General features: G+C 41.5%; 1 protein-coding gene across 1 annotated transcript in view; it reads right to left on the bottom strand.

Moving 5' to 3' along the window:
• Positions 1-342: 342 nt before the first annotated feature.
• MYCBPAP (MYCBP associated protein) overlaps positions 343-20,886 on the bottom strand; it is a 65,563-nt gene continuing 45,019 nt past the window's right edge. Inside the window, 4 exon segments of the mRNA XM_083148093.1 lie at positions 343-636; positions 6,014-6,202; positions 8,878-9,011; positions 15,046-15,161. Of these exon segments, the coding sequence (XP_083004219.1) occupies positions 562-636; positions 6,014-6,202; positions 8,878-9,011; positions 15,046-15,161 (514 nt within the window). The 3' untranslated portion in view covers positions 343-561.

Genomic DNA, 20,886 nt, shown 5'->3' with positions numbered 1-20,886 from the left:
GCTTGTCTGCATTATGTCAACAATGACCTCCTTTCCCTTTGGAAGCAATTATTTAGTTTCCCCTGTTCATCTCACAAAAGATTCACACAGCAGTTCTTTCCAATGGGAACTCAAGCAGGATTCAGCCTCCCATGTAGCCCCCAGACAAGCATAACCTCTACTTTACAATATGACATTATTTTTAATCAGATAGTTGACTGGAAATGCTATACGATTTATTTTGCCCATCCTGTTAAAAAAACAGGTGGTAACTGGATGAGTGTCAGTCACGGGTTACAATGTTCTGTATAATCATATTTTTAATTTTTAAAGTAAATGAATAATGCTCATGAGACCAGCATCCAGGTACATCTGATTATATGTGTATATGATGATCTTTTATTTCTGATGAATACAATAGTACTTTAGAAAGTGATGCTTCCATGGAATGTAGTAGAGGCCAGCAAAGGTCATTGATTCATAGTGAGTACTAGGCATCTGTTCCACTGAGACAACATAATAGGGGCATAACTGATGGAAGGTACTGGAAGCATTCTGAACCATCCTAAAAGTAATCTTCTGTCAGAGATCCCTTGACTTCACGTCTTCAGCAACAAGCACAAGGTTTCCTGCTAATGATGCCAGGATTCCATACATCTGAAATCAAGAGGTAGAATTATAATATTAACGCTTTATTTGCTAGGAACTGGACATGGGAATGTTCTAATAACACATTGCTGAGCTGAGATGTTGGCTGATAAGTGGGTGGAGAACTTAATAAATACAGACTTCACCAGTTTCCATGAACGTGCACTAGGGTAAAGGTGGTGTTACTGATAGCATTTGGCAACATGTATACAATAGGAATAATAAGAACAATAATGTTACTTGAGAATATATTGACAAGACACATGGGGGTAACACCACAGGTTCATACAGTTTGTAGATGATTTCATAAATGATGCCAGAAATAGAGATCACTACAACATACTATAGTACAATGGACACGCAGGTTGGGATCATTTGGTCTACAGCACGTTGGTCGACAAGCATTAGGTCAACATGGGTCTAGGTCGACACAAGCATTAGGTCGACAGTGTCTAGGTCGACATTGGGGTTTTTCACAGGTATTTTTTTACCAAAATGTCGACACAGTCGACATGGACACAGTTTAAAGTGCACCACATCCCCTTGCATCGCTCACTGTGCTCGGTACACTATTTTATTCTCCCACCACACCCTACTGCCTGTCGGCACATGTCGGCTCAGAAAACAGTGAAAAACCCCATGTCGACCTTTTGACTGTCGACCTAATGATTGTGTCGACCTAATGACCTGTCCACCTTGACCCACCTAATGGTGTCAACCATCATGCTGTAGACCAAATGACCGTATCCCAGACACGCAAAGGGGAATTTCAGTGAATGCCGGCCAGTTCTCTGTTTCATGATCGCTGCAATTCGCTGGTGTATTTCGATGGGGTTTTCACTGGGATTAGCCGAGAGTGTATTCAATGCTAGGATGGAGAATTGCTTTCACAGTGATTTTTGCCATGATTCACTGTTTTGCATTCAACATTTTTTGTAAGGTGAACTGGAAAGTGATCTTTTAAAATTAAGGTGTTTTTTTTTGTGGTGTAAAAAAAAAATCTGAATTTTTTTTTCTGCGAAGGGGCATGTTATTTTTATTCATGTGCTTGAAGCACATTAATATATATTTCATTTTTTTTTATTACTGGAGCCGCTCATTAAATATTCATATAGTCACTTCACACGAATAAATGGACTATAGAACAGCATAAATTGCATCGTCAACTAAAAATTAAAGAATTCTTCAATGAGGTTAGATTCTGAGACACTTCCACCACAGCTCCTAAAAATAGCACCAAAATCCAGCTTCGACCCACAGGGATTTAACCCATCAGTGAAAACCTTCATGAGGTTATTAAACGATGAAGTAGAGCATCTACCAGTCTCTAACATGACTATTCGGAGCAATTTTTCGAGACAAGAGCGGGATTGTCTTGAGAAATTGGCAAGGAACAAATCACTTTTATTCCTCTCTGCAGATAAAGGGGGCAACCTGGTGATTCAGGACAGTGTAAAGTATCAACAGGTTATGAAACATCTGGAGGACACCAAAACATATAGCCTGTTACAACAAGATCCGACCCCCATCTTTAAGAGACTTCTACAGGAGACCTTGCAAATGGCTGTAGATAGGAGAGAAATTTCAAACAAATTAATGGAAACATTAATTCCCAAACATCCTTTGGTTCCCATCATGTACAGTATTCCAAAGATTCACAAATCTTTGGAAGATCCCCCTGGCAGACCAATAGTGTCTGCCAGGGGATCGTTATTTCAACCTACATCTATCTACATTGATAGTTTAATACAGCCATGTCTTCGCTCAAATGAGCATTTCTTACTGGACACAACCTCTCTACTCACCAAATTGGATGAATTCAGTATACGACGTCAGGAGCTTGTATACTGTGATACCACACGAGCTTGGCTTATCTTGTATGGCCAAGTTTTTACGTGCTAGTGTTGAGTACACAGGCCCCGACGTGGAACTGATTATAGACCTTCTTTTGATTATTACAAAAAATTTCTTCTTATATCAAAATAAATTCTACTTGCAGAACATCGGTTGTGCTATGGGGGCGGTGGTAGCCCCCTCATACGCGAACACCTTTATGTTTGCGGTAGAAGATGATCTTTTCTTTGCGGATCCTAATGTAGCGGGTAGAATTAAATTCTATACCCGCTACATTGACGATCTACTGATTTTCTGGCAAGGTGACCCTCTGGACCTGGTAAAACTGATTGAGGTACACAATGCTGTTTGTAGTACAGTGAAATTTACGTACTCCACCAGCAAATCAGAAATTCTTTTTTTTGGATGTATGTATTAGGTTGAAGGATGGCAAGATCTCTACTTCTCTCTTTACCAAAGAGACCGACCGCAATAACTTGTTATTGCATTCAAGCTGTCATCCAAGACCTAGTGTGTATGGCCTTCCCTACTCCCAGCTTGAACGCTGTAAAATAATTAACTCTGATCCTGGAGTGGCCAGTGACCAGATGGATAAGATGGTTGATAACTTTATGGTAAGAGGGTACAAGCATGAGCAATTAATAAACACCAAAGCACGAGTTGAAGCGATTCTTCGTGAAAAATGATTATGCCCCAAAACATCTAGAATTAAATCAAAAAGTATACCCTTTGTTCAACAATATAATTCTTCTAGCGAGTTGATCAATCGTAAGTCCAAAAAGTTATGACTGACACGAATTTGATGCCCTGCTACAAAAGAGGGAAAAATCTGCGGGACAAACTCGTAAAAACATTCAAAGAACCTTTGGTCCCTGAAAACTCTGGTAAGAAATTGGGCTGTGTGCACTGCACTTGCGTCACATGCCAGTTTTTAATACCGGGCCCCATATTCTATCACCCGCATACCGGTAGATCTCTCACCATTCGGTTTACACTTACCTGTAAAGCCAAATTCACTATTTATCAAATTATATGCCTTGCTTACATAGGTAAGACCGAACGGGCATTTAAAGAATGCATGGCAGCTCATAGATCAGCCATTAAATCAGCGATTAGTACAGGCAAAAGTGAGCAGCCGGTAGCGCAACATTTTTTTAACAGCACGGCATAATGTCAGTTCCATCCGGTATAGAATGCTGGACCATGTTCCAGCATCACTACGTGGTGGGGACAGAAGTTTACGGTTATTCCAAAGAGAGGCACATTGGATAATGAGGTTAGATGCCATCAGCCCTAAAGGGCTTAATGAAACAACTGTATTAAACGGTTTGATTCAAGGAAGTTCAGCGATTAGCATGCATGACAGGCTGAAGTTTTCGCTTAAGAGCTATTTATTGGCAAGTAGGAATAAGTATTTTCTCAATAGAGTATTCTTATGCTTGGTTCAGAGTTGTTAAATTGCCATTTGATTTAATTTTGTGATATAATTGAACCAGGTGGCTAATTAGTGCTATGGTAGTAATACTGCTGATTGACGCTCATAGCAGATATCTAGCAATTTAAGTATACTGTGTTTGATACGTATTTGATTATACTACTACTATAAACATAGGTTGAACTAGATGGACGCAAGTCTTTAGTCAGCCTCACCTACTATGTAACTATGTAACTATGACCATGTATGTCTGTTTATTGATATATTGTATTAGATATAATTTTACGCACTATGACCATGTATGTCTGTTTATTGATATATTGTATTAGATTCTTAATTATGTACTTATTATGTCCAAATTTGCACATTAGATTAGGTTGTTTGTTTATATGTAATGGTGCATGAGATGGGTTGCCGAGCGTCACGAGATGGGAGTAAGGAGGCGGTGTTGGGTGTCCCTCTTTACCCTGACAACCCGTCCATGCTGAGATTGTTTATATTGCACTTAGGTGATGTTGACTGCGGGTTGCCATGACGGCGACGTGAGACGGAGGTATTCCGTACGCGGTTGCCCTGACAACCCGCTCACACTCTGCCCGAAATGCATGGGCCGCATTTTGATGATTTCTCTTTGTCCATCGCTGCCCGGAGTGAGGATGATTTCCCGTGTAAGGGACGGCGTCTTAAGGTATTTAAGGGGGTTTTGTTTGATTATGCTGTGAGCCTGATGACGACACATAGGAGTTGAAATGTTGCAGTTTGTTTGCCACATGTTTTACTAAAGAAATTTGAATTTACTGGGCTGAAGTGCTGCTTCTTTTGTTGGACGTTAGATATATAGATCTATATATCTATATATATATCTATATATATCTATATATATATATATATATAGATATATATATATATCTATATATAGATATATATATATATATATATATATATATATATATATATAATAAGCCAGCCAGAGAGACACTCAGTCTCCTGGAACGACAGGACCAGCACACCCTTGATATTAGATGCAAAAAGTGTATTTATTGAAGCATCGTGTCAATCATCAATAAGGTAAAAAATTCATACTTAGCAGTGACTGGCCAAGGACTGAAGACAGCAACATACAATCATGCAGAAAGTGCCCTCAAAGGGCATCTCAAGATGCCCTTTGAGAAAGGTACTTACCGAAACGGCCGTCAGGGCACTTTCTGCATGATTGTATGCTGCTGTCTTCAGTCCTTGGCTAGTCACCTCTAAGTATGAATTTTTTACCTTATTGATGATTGACACGATGCTTCAATAAATACACTTTTTGCATCGAATATTAAGGGTGTGCTGGTCCTGTCGTTCCAGGAGACTGAGCGTCTCTCTGGCTGGCTTATTATATGCATTATTTTGACCTTGAACCCCTGCCTGAAATTACACTGGAAGTGTGCGTTTCCCACATACTATTGTATATATATATATATATATCTATATAGATAGATATATATATATATATATATATATATATATCCTGGAACAGGTTGGCACTCACTTCTACATATGCAGATGCCTGGGTTAGCCTTCTAATGGCCCCACGTCGGAGCCATACAATAAAGATGGCACTCACCAGGGCTTTCTCATGACCGCGTGGTCATGATTAAGACCACGTTCCGTGGCCGAAACGTCGACCTGACATGTATGTTTCTATGTGCACCTTGCTGATGAATTAAAGCAGCAAACTGAATATAAACTATCAAGCCCTTGTACTCACCTGGAGTTCTTTCAACACATTTCCTCCGAAGTTCCACGTTGGCAGTAGCAGTGGTGCAGACTACTAGAAAAATTGTGCCATTTTCCCGGCTCTTTGCGCATGTGCAGTAAGAATATCACTGGGAAAATATCCACCATGCAATTTTCCCAGAGACCTGCACTTGCACAGTAGACTCTGGGACAGCACTGGGGTTCCCTAGTACCCACAGTCTACCGAGTAGAGAGGAGAGGGCCCAGAACGAGTCTGCTCTATAGCATCCTCCTGTCTAGAAGTGCCTCTACTCAGAAGGTATGCATTTGGAATAAAGGTATGCATTTGGAATATATCTTAAACTGAACACACACCTCAATATATAGACGCTCTTGATACTTTTCCTGTATAACTGGATCCACTTGTGACATTTGCGACTCTGGGGGAGTAAAGTCCAAACTTTCTCCTGAAGACACCAATTCTTTGTTCTCTTGGGCGAGGCCAGTAGATTTCATAGATTTCTTGTCATCCTTGCTCTTCCCTTTTCTGCTGCTAGGACGGTCCTGTAGGGTAAAATAAGACAAAGCATTTAAATGATCAGAAAAATTGCATATCAGGCATAGCGCAGTCTGTGTTTGCAACTTTCTGCTGATAATACTTGATGTAGAAGTATGCATATGAAATGCAAGGGCTGGGATACAGTGTGTGTGTGTGTGTGTGTCCTTGGATGCAACAATCTTCGTGCATCCTTAGGCGCATCCATTGGATGTATCTCTGCGTGTAGACCTAGTCTCTGACTAGGTCTAGGATCGTGCCTTTCAGTTGGTAATGCAAATCTGTGCGCATATACCATTGGATGCATGCTCTGTGAATTTTTAGCTACTCAGATGCACAGATGAAAAACATCAGCCATTTGTGGGAATATTGACATTGTGTCTGACTCGGACCCAGTACTTGCCATGTACTGAGACCTGGGGAGAAGAGAATATAACTCATATTTTTCACTATGGTAGCACTGAAAGCTATAACTTCTCAGGCTGCTGTCTGGTGTTGGTAATGAAGAGGGTCACTGTAAAAAAATATATGCACTACATTCAGCATCGTATCGTTGCACATTTTTTATTTTACATTACATGTGTTTTCTGCTAGCTGAAAAGGTTACCAGGTTTGTACAGTTCCAGGTAATATTTTTTTCATTATATTTTTACAGTGAGGTGTGTTTCCACCTCGTAATGCAAAGCGGCTCGAGCGCACATCACATCGCAAAGTACAAAAATTATGTGCAGCCTATACTTTTGTACTAGATTGCATCGCATCTAGTTCAAAACGTACGCTGTTGCAGCATATCACATGCATTTAGAACTAGATGTGATGCTATCTAGTACAAAATGCACGGAGAACAACTCCCAACATACGATATACAACACCGCCCATATAGTGAATGATATCAGTGATGGCGCAAAAATTAACAACCTGGGGATAAACGCTAAATGATATTGTTCGCTATATTATTCAGTGGCGTCACCCAGAACGTTGCCTAAAAGGCACTCACTAAAGATATTGGCAGATTGGACAGCATGTTCAGACAATCTGAAGGAGCGCTTATAGTTAATGATAAACTGGGTAAATAAACAATGGACAAAATTATATCGTTATCATGCATATTGTTCATGAGGATTGAATATTGTGTACCCAGCTTTAGGAGTGAAGCTAGGTACACACTATAAAATTATCATGCATATTTACCAATAATTGGGTACTCGGCCTGTTTCATACCCTCCAGCTCAGATCAGATACAAAAACTGGTACAGTAACAGGGGGTATGGATAGATGGGCGTGGCTATGGGTGGCGTCAGTGCTGACACCTCCATGCTACTGGGGTCTGTTTATATATATATATATATATATATATATATATGATAGGGCTATGCAACACGGCTCACATAACAAGCTCTGTACCATTACAGGGTAGGGTAATGTAATGTATGTACAGTAGCATGTACAGTACATTGCTGAAAACCATTTCTGAGGTGGAGAGAAGCAGTGCCCCTGTGTGATGTCACCGGGAGACGGGGTTTGGAGGAGGGTCTCAACCAATAGAAAGAGGCTTAGATCTTGGTCTGGGACCGTACAGTGGGGGTATCCGCAGGAGGAATCCCGGCAGTGTCTGCAGCTCGATGGGAGAGTCTGTGGAGGAGGAGGACATGGAGGGTAGCACACCCGCTCCTCTGCATACTGGGGATGCTGCTGTTAGCCTGTATACGCAAGCATGTTACATGTTGGTGTGTAGAATAACACGGTACAGCTGTGCTGCCCCTCTATGTATACATGCAAACATACACCCCCACCCTCCGCCTATACCGCGGCAGTATCCCCGTGCACTAGCCTCTGCCCCCCCACTCAGATTGGCACTGGGAGCTCAGGAGACCTCACCGAACATGTGGAAAAAGGAGAAGGGAGGAGCCCGTGACTAAAGATATCAGCCAAAAGTTTCTGATTCAGATAGAGAGATGGATGGATGGATAGATAGATAGATAGATAGATAGATAGAATTTCAAGATTCTACTGCCTTCCGTTGAAAGAATGGCAAACATTAACTGGCTATTTACATATATATTCAATATTTCAACTATTCAGCATCATTTATTATTATTATTATTATTATTCTGGATACCCTATTCACTACAATTGCACCTGCAGGCAGCCATGACTTTGAATTAAAATTTGTACAGTAGAAACAATCTATTTGTGTACTGCTAACCTACGTAGTGAACCTGTAAGCATTGAACACATTATCTTTAGTCTTCTGAATTCAGCTTTAGTTTTTAAAGCCTACTAAACTATTTTTGTTGCCGATTGTCCAAGAAGCCTGTAAGTTAATGGCCCTGTACTTGCTTTATGATAACACTCAGGTTCACTTTGCTTCACGTTCCAGTTTGGCACTGCGTGCACAAGGGATTACACTTAGTGTAATATAATGGAGATCTATGGGGCCGCTCATTAAGCATGTACTACACTGCATAGGGAAGAAGCTATGCATCCAGTACACTGTTATAAGCAAAGACAAACACAAGGTTACCCACTTGCCTGTGCACTCACCCCTACAGAGAAACGGCTTCCATTGTTTTTTCTTACAAACATCACATAGCAGAATTTAATTCACCTCATTAGTCAGGTGATAGGAATTTTCAAAAAATAAAATAACAAAATGACATGTACAGCGCGGAATGCCCAATACCTCTTTCTCTCGTACTCCTACTCTTCCCCCTTTTTTTTCATCTTTTTCTTTTCCACCAGCTGTCTTCTTATCTTCTTTCAGCCCTCCTCCTCTCTTTTCATCTTTGCCTCCTTTCACACGCTTCTGATCCACCACTAGAAACCAAGGTTGTTAGCAATTAGTGCCAATGTGTTGTATTGCAATTTAATACCCATTTTCCACCTAAATACCATGTCTGACCTGGGTTTTGGCACACTGTTCCAACCCGGGTCAGACAACATTTAAACTAACAGGTTACACGAACAGGTTTCCCATTGGGTTGGTGTCAGTTATACTGCGGTCTTCCCTCTGCTGGCGCTTGGAGATTTCCTTATCTACATGTGCCGGTGATCTGGCTCTTCCTATGCTTAAAATGGGACCCATTTACTCTGCAGCCTTATCAGAGTAATTGTTTTTGGATCCCTTTAGAATAAGCTGCAACCTGGGTTAACCGGACGATATTGGCTTATTGAGGAAGTTGAAAACAAGCCGCTTCGAAATGTCCTTATTTATGAAAGAAAAGCACTGTTCTAAAGATAACATTAAATTTATCAGAAATACACTCTATACATTGTTAATGTGGAAGCTGCAAACATTTGTTTTTTAAAGAATTATCTACATACGTGTACAGAGGCCCATTTCCAGCAACTCCAGCATTCTAATGGTACATGTTTGCTAATCGTGTTAGAAGACTTATGGATGATCCGAGAACTCTTGATAACACTTGTGTGATTATGTTAGCACAGCTGAAAATGGATTTGCTTGTTAGAGAAGCTATAAAACTGGCCTAAAGGTGCCCAAACACTGCCTGCCTCGGAGCAGTGTACGGACACCTAATAACCTGCGAGCCGCTGGGACCTTCCCCACGGCAGGGACGCATGCGATCCGTTGTGATGGATCGCATGCGTCCCTGCTTCCCATCCGCCTGGCCGCCAGGAGGAACGGGTGGTCGGACTACCTGCCGGTCCGACCACCTGTTCGTGTCCGATGCGCACGGGACTGCACATCGGACCCGACAGCATGTCAGGGAGGGCCCATTTGGTCCGATTTAATGGGCCGATTGGTCGCAATCGGACGAAATCGGACCAAATCACCTCAGTGTATGGGGGCCTTTACTTTTAGCTAGTTAAGTATCTGGAGCATCACATTTGTGGATTCGAGTATACTCTCAAAATGGCCAGAAAAAGAGAACTTTCATGTGAAACCCAACAGTCTATTCTTATTCTTAGAAATTAAGGCTATTCCATATGAGAAATTGCCAAGAAACCGAACATTTCCTACAATGGTGTGTACTACTCCCATCAGAGAACAGCACAAACAAGCTTGAACCAGAGTAGAAAGAGAAGTGGGAGGCCCTGGCGCACAACTGAGCAAGAAGACAAGTACATTAGAGTCTCTAGATCGAGAAATAGACACCTCACACGTCCTGAACTGGCACCTTAAAATGTACCCGCAAAATGCCAATGTCAACATCTGCTCCAGCGATGGTGGCATTCTAGGCAGAATGGCAAAGAAAAAGACATATCTGACACTGATCAATAATAAAAAAAAAGATTAATATGGGCAAAAAAACACAGACATTGGAGAGAGGAAGATTAGAAAAAAGTGTTTGGATCACACAGAAGAACATTTGTGAGATGTGAAAAGATGCTGGGAAAATGCCTGATGCCATCTGTCAAGCATGGTAGAGGTAATGTGATGGTTTGGGGCTGCTTTGGTGCTGGTAAAATGGGAGATTTGTACAATGTAAAAGGGATTTTGAATAAGGAAGGCTATCACTCCCATTTTGCAATGCCTTGCCATATCCTGTGGACAGCGCTGGATTGGAGCCAATTTCCTCCTCCACAAGGAAAATGACCCAAAGCACACCTCCAAATTATGCAAGAACTATTTAGGGAATAAGCAGGCAGCTGGTATTCTGTCTGTAATGGAGTGGCCAGTGCAGCCACTAGCTCTCAACCCCATTGAGCTGTTTTGGAAGCAGCTTGACTGTATGGTCACACAAGAAGTGCCCACCAAGCCAATCCACTTTGTGGGAGGTGCTTCAGGAAGCATGGGTTGAAATTTCTTCAGATTACCTCAACAAATTAACAGCTACAATGCCAAAGGTCTGCATTGTTGTAATTGTTGCAAAGCGCAATGGAATCTGCTGCGCTATATAAGAAACTGTAAATAAATAAATAAGGAGCATTTGTTGACAAAAGCAAGGTTTGAAGGACAAAATCATTATTTCTAACCTTGCCAATGTCTTAACTATTATTTCTATTCATTTTACAACTCATTTGATAAATAAAAGTCAGTTTTTGACTCGAAATTGCCTGGGTGACCCCAAACTCTTTGAATGTTAGTGTATATTTTTTTATTTAAAAAAAATGACTATTTCTCCTATAGTAACAGTAATGAGGTTGAAAAAAAGACGTCAGTCCATCGAGTTCAACCTACTGTATAATTTATTTAAGGTTTTAGAATATCACTTAGCAAGGAGCTAGCTTGTACTGAGCAAGTAATTTTAAGATAGAAACCCAAAATCAATGGCTGTTATATACCTTACTGGTTCCCTATTACACATTAAAATTAATGGTTGTATCCCTGGATTTTATTTTCTGCTAAAACTTTGTCTAACCCTTTCTTAAATAAACAGATGTGTCCACATACTGTACATCTTGGCTATTTTTCCTCAATTTGGCACAACACGCAAAACATGGCTTAGCTGTTTTTCCAAATGTAGCAAGTACTGTAGATGGATTCTAAAAAAAACACTAGTAGAATTTGTATAAAGTAATAGATTAGAGAAGCAAATTTTTAGAAAAATCAGAAGGCGTGACTTTTGCAGAGTCCAAGGTGTGCCAAGTTGTGCCATACATGGCACAATAATACAAAGGTGTATGTGGACACATGTACAGGTATAAAACTCGAAAAATTAGAATATCCTGCAAAAGTTCATTTATTTCATAAATTTAACTTAAAAGGTGAAACTAATATATTATATAGAATCACTACATGCAAAGTGAGATATTTTAAGCCTTTATTTGTAATTTTGAGGATTACGGTTTATTACAGTTTATGTAAAACCCAAATCCAAAATCTCAGAAAATTAGAATATTACATGAAAGCAATAAAAAAAAAAAAGAATTTAAATACAGAAATATCGGCCCTCTTAAAAGTATAATAATGCATATGTACTTAGTACTTGGTTTGGGCCCCTTTTGCATGAATTATTGCCTCAATGCAACTTTTGGCAGTGTGGGCAGGTGCCAAGTCCTGCCGGACAATGAAGTCAGCATCTTCATAAAGCTTGTCTGCTGAAGGAAGCATGTAGTGCTCTAAAATGTCCTGGTAGACAGCTGAATTGACTCTGGACTTGATAAAGCACAGTGGACCAACACCAGCAGATGACATGGCTCCCCAAATAAACACAGACTGTGGAAACTTCACACTGGACTTCAAGCATCTTGGAACGTGTGCCTCTCCATTCTCCTCCAGATTCTGGGACCTTGGTTTCTCAAATAAGATGCAAAATCTGCTCATCAGAAAAGAGGACCATTGAGCAACAAACCTATTTTTTTTCTTTAGCCCAGGTAAGACGCTTCTAACATTGATTGTTGTTCAGGAGCGGCTTGATGAGAGGTATACGACATTTGAAGCCCATGACCAGGATCCATCTGTGTGTGGTGGCTCTTGATGCACTAACTCCAGCCTCAATCAACTCCTTATGAAGCTCCCTCACACTTTTGAATGGCCTTTTTATGACAATTCTTTCCAGGCTGCGGTCATCCCTGCTGCTTGTGCACCTTTTTCTTCCACACTTTTCCCTTTGACTCCCTGTGTGAGGCTTTCCCTCCTTGTGGAGGGTGTCAATGATGGTTTTCCGCACAACTGTCAGGTCAGCAGTCTTCCCCATGATTGTTGATTGTACTGATCCAGACTGAGAGACCATTTAAAGGCTCAGGACCCCTATGCAGGTATTTTGGGTTAAATATCTAATTAGAGTGCGACACTTTGAGCCTATAATATTGAACCTTTTCAAAATATAATTTTTTTTTTTTTGAGATTTTGGATTTGGCGTTTTCATAAACTGTAAACTGTAATCATCAAAATGGTAACAAACAAAGGCTTGAAATATCTCACTTTGCATCAAATGAGTCTATATAATACATTGGTTTCACCTTTTAAGTTGAATTACTGAAATAAATGAACTTTTGCTTGATATTCTAATTTTTCGAGTTTCACCTGTATTAATGGAGTCTGCCATCACAAGCTTTTTAGGCAAAGTATTCCAAATCTTAACTGCCCCAACTGTAAAGAATCCTTTACAGCATATCCTGTGCATACACCTCATTGTAAACAAGCAACCTGATAGCTCTCTGTATTGATGTATTTTTATGTGTTAACCAAATCGCCTCTTAAACGCCCTTTTTCCAGTGTAAACATTCCTAACCTGGCTAACCTTTCTCTCTAGCCCAATGACTAAAACCATAATCTCTTTAGTTGCCCTTCTTCAAACCCTCTCCAAATCTACAATATCTTTTTTTATGCTGTGGGGCCCAGAATTGGACAGAATTTTAGGTGGGGCCACAATAATGCGTCATCCCTACCCTCTATGCCTCTTTTTATGTTAGTATCTGGTTGGCCTTGGCTGCTGCTCCTTGGCAGTGAGTACTATAGCTAAGTTTATTGTCTATTTTCACCCCTTAGTGATTTACCTAACTATACACCATTTAGTTTACAAGTTTCATACTGGTTTGTATTCCCAAAATACATAACCTTACATTTATGTGACATTCCCATTTGTCATTTGCATATTCAGGTCAAATAGAGATTAACTAGCTGCTACACATATCTATTATATGGTAAGATTGTATACAGAAATTCATATTAACATAAGTGAAAAACTTTGGAGGTCATTTTGGGTAATACTCCCCTTTGCAAATTTTCAACGGGGAGCAATGGTGGCAGCCTGCCCATGCGCATATTCGCTATAAGAAATACATTATTGCTGTGGTGCCTTCCAAAGACAGTATGGTCAAAGCAGCATGCCGTAGTAGACGGCGGCACTCCAACAGAATTAAGAATAGGATAAAAATCATTTAATAGGGACCAATTTAAGGACTTTTATTCTATTCGTACATCTGGTGGAGTGCCGGCTTCTACTACTGCATGATATATACATAAGGGCTAACTACTCCTCACCTCTATAGTGTTCACTCTAGGAGTGACACCGGGCAGGGCGCTGGGGGGGCGGACCGGGCACACCGACGTCACAGCTGGGGGCGTGCCCGGGCCGCGATGTCATGAAAGGGGCGTGCTCGGGCCACCGACGTCATGAAGGGGGCGTGCCCGGGCCGCCGCCGTAATGAAAGAGGCGTGCTTGGGCCACCATTGTCATTAAAGGGGGCGGGCCCGGCCGCCACAGTCATCAAAGGGGGCGGGCCCGGCCCCTCCGAATACCTTGTGCTGCCGGGGAAGCGCCAGGCATCGCCGTCAACGGCGACGCTGGGCTTCCCCGTGAGGCTGTTTTAGTGGGGCGATGAGAGACGGGCAGGGCGCATTTTGCCCTTTAAAAATCGGGCAGGGCGCAGCGCCCCGCTAAAACAGCCTAGCGGGAACACTACCTCTATGAGGTGAAGTACAGTCGCAGACTACTAGAGGCCATTTGACATGCCTTTGTGTGCTAAGAGATGTCATAACAGAAAGTGAAAGCAATATTTGCACTGATTCTGCTGGATATGGATAGAGGAAGCTGTAAAGACAGAGATTGGCGGTAGGAACAGATAGGGACTGGGGGTGGGGTGGAGAGTTTGTGGGCTAAAAACGGTCACAGCTCAAAGTGAAATTACATTGCAGAAGCCGTCATTTTGACGGGCATTTAACTAGTACCAGTATATTGTTTAAATGTGTGAAGAATACGGTGAGAATATACATTTACAGCCATGGTGGGAATCGCATGCAATTCCATTACACCATCTGTACTGTCGATCTTGCAATTCCACTTTTAGAGAGCAAAATTACAAAATGCTTTCAGCAATTTTCATGACGCCGTGAACGTACTGATTTTACTTAAACATTTGCTTGCTGAAATAGTGTCTAATTTCTAGAGTTCATTTTGACAATCCAACAGTACAGCTTTCAGAGGCATTATCAGCTACGTACCCGACTCCTCTATTACAAATTCAGCAGTCACATCTTTATCTGGCATCTCCAATACCGAGCGCAGCTCCATTGAGCGTCCCACGAGCTCATCAATGGCTTCACGCCAGAGCTGCAAACTGAAGACAAAGATGTCAAAGTACTCTCAGACTACACGAGGAAGTCTTTTAAGTAAATCATTTTGTCACAAAGACTGAGGAGGGATCAGTGCATAAGAATAGAACATTAAGGCAGGAGACACAACAATCTTAATTCTAATCAAAAAACTAGCCCATATATTGTTTGCCACTTGGCATTTAAATCAATTTCCAGTAGCTACAGGGGCACAGACAGTGGCTTTTATTTCCCCCCTTATAGGCAGAACACTGGAAACCAGGGAACAGTTATCCTTCTTACTAAAGCTCACAGGTTCCCTCTAAAGTTACAAGTAGCCCAGCAAGGTTGTGGTATAGCGGGTCAATGGGATTTAGATTGACCATGTAATGGTCTACCATCCTTACTCGACCTGGCTGAGTTAGAGGCCTAAAGAAAGTCGTCTGCCGCTAGGGCGGCAGTATTGCTAATTGGACACTGTCGGCTGATTGGCGGGCCATGCTTTGGGCTTGGTGCCTTTGCTACACTCGGCACACTATTCTATTCTCTTTATCCACTTTTATAGTAAAGAATGATTCAAGTGAATGGCCGCCAAAAAAATCCTGAAAGAGTCCAGTCGACCATGTGACCATGCATGTTTTGCAGGTCTCCTCACAGAATCACAAGTGAGCTAATTAGCTCCATCTGTGGGTCTTTTAACCCCTTTCCCGCCGCAGCCTGTTTTTGCCTTCCTGACAGAGCCCTTTTTTTCAAATCTGACATGTATCACTTAAGTGGGGATAACTTTTTTTTGCTTTTACTTATCCCAGTGATTTTGAGATTGTTTTCTCGTGACACATTGTACTTCAAATTAGTGGTAAATTTGGGTCGATACAGTCTGTGTTTTTTTGTGAAAAATACCAAAATGTCGTAAAAAAATGGAAAATTTAGCAATTTTCAAAATGTTAAATTTTCTGCTTGTGAGACAAATAATCATACCACTCAAAATAGTTAATAACTAACATAGACCATATGTCTACTTTATGTTTTCATCATTATTTCAACTTCCTTTTAAATTTTTTGGACACTAGGAGGCTTAAAATATGAATAGCAAATTCTCAAATTTTCAAGAAAATTTCAAACACTGATTTTTTTAGGGACCAGTTCAGTTCTGATGTGACTTTGAGGGACTTGTATGTGAGACACCCCCATAAATGATGCCATTTCAAAAACTGCACCCCTCACAGTATTCAAAACAGCATTTTGGAAGTTTGTTAACCCTTTAGGTGTTTCACAGGAATTAAAACAAAGTGTAGGTGAAATTTCAAAATTTCATTTTTTTTGCAGATTTGCAATTTTAATACATTTTTCTAAAGAACACAGTAGATTTTACTAGAGAAATGTGACTAAAAATTGATTCCCCCAATTCTTTTGTTTTCATAAATATCCTATATGTGGCCCTAGTGTGCACGTTGACCAAACCACAGGCTTCATAATAGAAGGAGCACCTACTTGATTTTGGAGCCTCCTTTTTATGAGATTATTTTTTAGGCACCATGTAGGTTTCTAGGCACCATAAGATGCTAAAAGTTAGGAACCCCCCCACAAGTGACCCCATTTTGCAAACTACACCCCTCAGGGAATTCATCTAGGGGTATAGTGTACATTTCAAACCCCCAGGGGTTTCACCAATTGTGGTACAACTGGGCAGTGAAAATGAAAAATTACATTTTTTACACAAAAATGCAGTTCTGGCTCAAAATTTTTCTTTTTCTAAAGGAATTAAGGAAACAAATCACCCCAAAATGTGTGCCCCAATTTCTCCCGAGTACGGCAATGCCTCACATGTGACCAAAAAATACCATTTGGGTGCATGGCAGGACTCAGAAGGGAAGGAGTGATTTTGGGATTTTGCAGCTCAGATTCTGGTGGAATGTTGGTGGGTGCTATGTCGCATTAGCAAGACCCCCGAAGCACCAATACAGTGGAACCCCCCACAAGTGACCCCATTTTGCAAACTACACCCCTCAGGGAATTCATCTAGGGGTATAGTGTACATTTCAAACCCCCAGGGGTTTCACCAATTTTGATACAACTGGGCTGTGCAAATGAAAAATTAAATTTTTTACACAAAAATGCAGTTCTGGCTCAAATTTTTTAATTTTCACAAGGAATGAAGGAGACAAAAAACCCCAAAATCTGTGCCCCAATTTCTCCTGAGTACGGCAATGCCTCACATGTGACCAAAAAATACCATTTGGGTGCATGGCAGGACTCAGAAGGGAAGGAGTGATTTTTGGATTTTGCAGCTCAGATTCTGGTGGAATGTTGGTGGGTGCTATGTCGCATTAGCAAGACCCCCGAAGCACCAATACAGTGGAACCCCCCCACAAGTGACCCCATTTTGCAAACTACACCCCTCAGGGAATTCATCTAGGGGTATAGTGTACATTTCAAACCCCCAGGGGTTTCACCAATTTTGATACAACTGGGCTGTGCAAATGAAAAATTACATTTTTTACACAAAAATGCAGTTCTGGCTCAAAATTTTTCATTTTCACAAGGAATGAAGGAGACAAAGCACCCCAAAATCTGTGCCCCAATTTCTCCCGAGTACGGCAATGCCTCACATGTGACCAAAAAATACCATTTGGGTGCATGGCAGGACTCAGAAGGGAAGGAGTGATTTTTGGATTTTGCAGCTCAGATTCTGGTGGAATGTTGGTGGGTGCTATGTCGCATTAGCAAGACCCCCGAAGCACCAATACAGTGGAACCCCCCCACAAGTGACCCCATTTTGCAAACTACACCCCTCAGGGAATTCATCTAGGGGTATAGTGTACATTTCAAACCCCCAGGGGTTTCACCAATTTTGGTACAACTGGGCTGTGAAAATGAAAAATTACCTTTTTTTACACAAAAATGCAGTTCTGGCTCAAAATTTTTCATTTTCACAAGAAATGAAGGAGACAAAGCACCCCAAAATCTGTGCCCCAATTTCTCCCGAGTACGGCAATGCATCACATGTGACCAAAAAATACCATTTGGGTGCATGGCAGGACTCAGAAGGGAAGGAGTGATTTTTGGATTTTGCAGCTCAGATTCTGGTGGAATGTTGGTGGGTGCTATGTCGCATTAGCAAGACCCCCGAAGCACCAATACAGTGGAACCCCCCCACAAGTGACCCCATTTTGCAAACTACACCCCTCAGGGAATTCATCTAGGGGTATAGTGTACATTTCAAACACCCAGGGGTTTCACCAATTGTGGTACAACTGGGCAGTGAAAATGAAAAATTACATTTTTTACACAAAAATGCAGTTCTGGCTCAAAATTTTTCATTTTCCCAAGGAATGAAGGAGACAAAGCACCCCAAAATCTGTGCCCCAATTTCTTCCGAGTACGGCAATGCCTCACATGTGACCAAAAAATACCATTTGGGTGCATGGCAGGACTCAGAAGGGAAGGAGTGATATTTGGATTTTGCAGCTCAGATTCTGGTGGAATGTTGGTGGGTGCTATGTCGCATTAGCAAGACCCCCGAAGCACCAATACAGTGGAACCCCCCCACAAGTGACCCCATTTTGCAAACTACACCCCTCAGGGAATTCATCTAGGGCTATAGTGTACATTTCAAACCCCCAGGGGTTTCACCAATTGTGGTACAACTGGGCAGTGAAAATGAAAAATTAAATTTTTTACACAAAAATGCAGTTCTGGCTCAAAATTTTTCATTTTTACAAGGAATGAAGGAGACAAAGCACCCCAAAATCTGTGCCCCAATTTCTCCCGAGTACGGCAATGCCTCATGTGTGACCAAAAAATGGCAGGACTCAGAAGGGAAGGAGTGATATTTGGATTTTGCAGCACAGATTCTGGTGGAATGTTGGTGGGTGCTATGTCGCATTAGCAAGACCCCCAAAGCACCAATACAGTGGAACCCCCCCACAAGTGACCCCATTTTGCAAACTACACCCCTCAGGGAATTCATCTAGGGGTATAGTGTACATTTCAAACCCCCAGGGGTTTCACCAATTTTGGTACAACTGGGCTGTGAAAATGAAAAATTACATTTTTTTTTACACAAAAATGCAGTTCTGGCTCAAAATTTTTCATTTTCACAAGGAATGAATGAGACAAAGCACCCCAAAATCTGTGCCCCAATTTCTCCCGAGTACGGCAATGCATCACATGTGACCAAAAAATACCATTTGGGTGCATGGCAGGACTCAGAAGGGGAGGAGTGATTTTTGGATTTTGCAGCTCAGATTCTGGTGGAATGTTGGTGGGTGCTATGTCGCATTAGCAAGACCCCCGAAGCACCAATACAGTGGAACCCCCCCACAAGTGACCCCATTTTGCAAACTACACCCCTCAGGGAATTCATCTAGGGGTATAGTGTACATTTCAAACCCCCAGGGGTTTCACCAATTGTGGTACAACTGGGCAGTGAAAATGAAAAATTACATTTTTTACACAAAAATGCAGTTCTGGCTCAAAATTTTTCATTTTCCCAAGGAATGAAGGAGACAAAGCACCCCAAAATCTGTGCCCCAATTTCTTCCGAGTACGGCAATGCCTCACATGTGACCAAAAAATACCATTTGGGTGCATGGCAGGACTCAGAAGGGAAGGAGTGATATTTGGATTTTGCAGCTCAGATTCTGGTGGAATGTTGGTGGGTGCTATGTCGCATTAGCAAGACCCCCGAAGCACCAATACAGTGGAACCCCCCCACAAGTGACCCCATTTTGCAAACTACACCCCTCAGGGAATTCATCTAGGGCTATAGTGTACATTTTAAACCCCCAGGGGTTTCACCAATTGTGGTACAACTGGGCAGTGAAAATGAAAAATTAAATTTTTTTACACAAAAATGCAGTTCTGGCTCAAAATTTTTCATTTTCACAAGGAATGAAGGAGACAAAGCACCCCAAAATCTGTGCCCCAATTTCTCCCGAGTACGGCAATGCCTCATGTGTGACCAAAAAATGGCAGGACTCAGAAGGGAAGGAGTGATATTTGGATTTTGCAGCACAGATTCTGGTGGAATGTTGGTGGGTGCTATGTCGCATTAGCAAGACCCCCAAAGCACCAATACAGTGGAACCCCCCCACAAGTGACCCCATTTTGCAAACTACACCCCTCAGGGAATTCATCTAGGGGTATAGTGTACATTTCAAACCCCCAGGGGTTTCACCAATTTTGATACAACTGGGCAGTGAAAATGAAAAATTACATTTTTTTACACAAAAATGCAGTTCTGGCTCAAAATTTTTCATTTTCATAAGGTATGAAGGAGAAAAAGCACCCGAAAATCTATGCCCAATTTCTCCTGAGTATGGCAATGCCTCATATGTGACCAAAAAATACCAGTTGGGTGCATGGCAGGACTCAGAAGGGAAGGAGTGATTTTTGGATTTTGCAGCTCAGATTCTGGTGGAATGAATGGTGGGTGCTATGTGGCATTAGCAAGACCCCCGAAGCACAGTGAAATGATGAACCTAATAATCCATAGATGTGTGGTATATTTTAAAACACTCCTTTATACATAGGCCGGGTTTGTCGGGGCAAGTTTCACAGTGGAAAATAGTATCCTTTCTTATTCCCTTTTTATAGCAAACTTTGCACCTTTTTTGTGTCCTGCCCTTTCTTGCAGTGGAGGGGATTTCGTTTGGAAAATGCTGCCCTGGTACAATACGGGGGCCAGTACTAGAAGTACTGGGGCCCTCTGCCTGCTGGTTCCCAAATATTAGGCCCTTTAAGACTTCC

Source organism: Crinia signifera, chromosome 6 (genome assembly GCF_055691185.1).
Source record: "Crinia signifera chromosome 6, ASM5569118v1, whole genome shotgun sequence".
NCBI lineage: Eukaryota > Metazoa > Chordata > Amphibia > Anura > Myobatrachidae > Crinia > Crinia signifera.
This window is presented reverse-complemented; position numbering and strand designations above follow the sequence as displayed.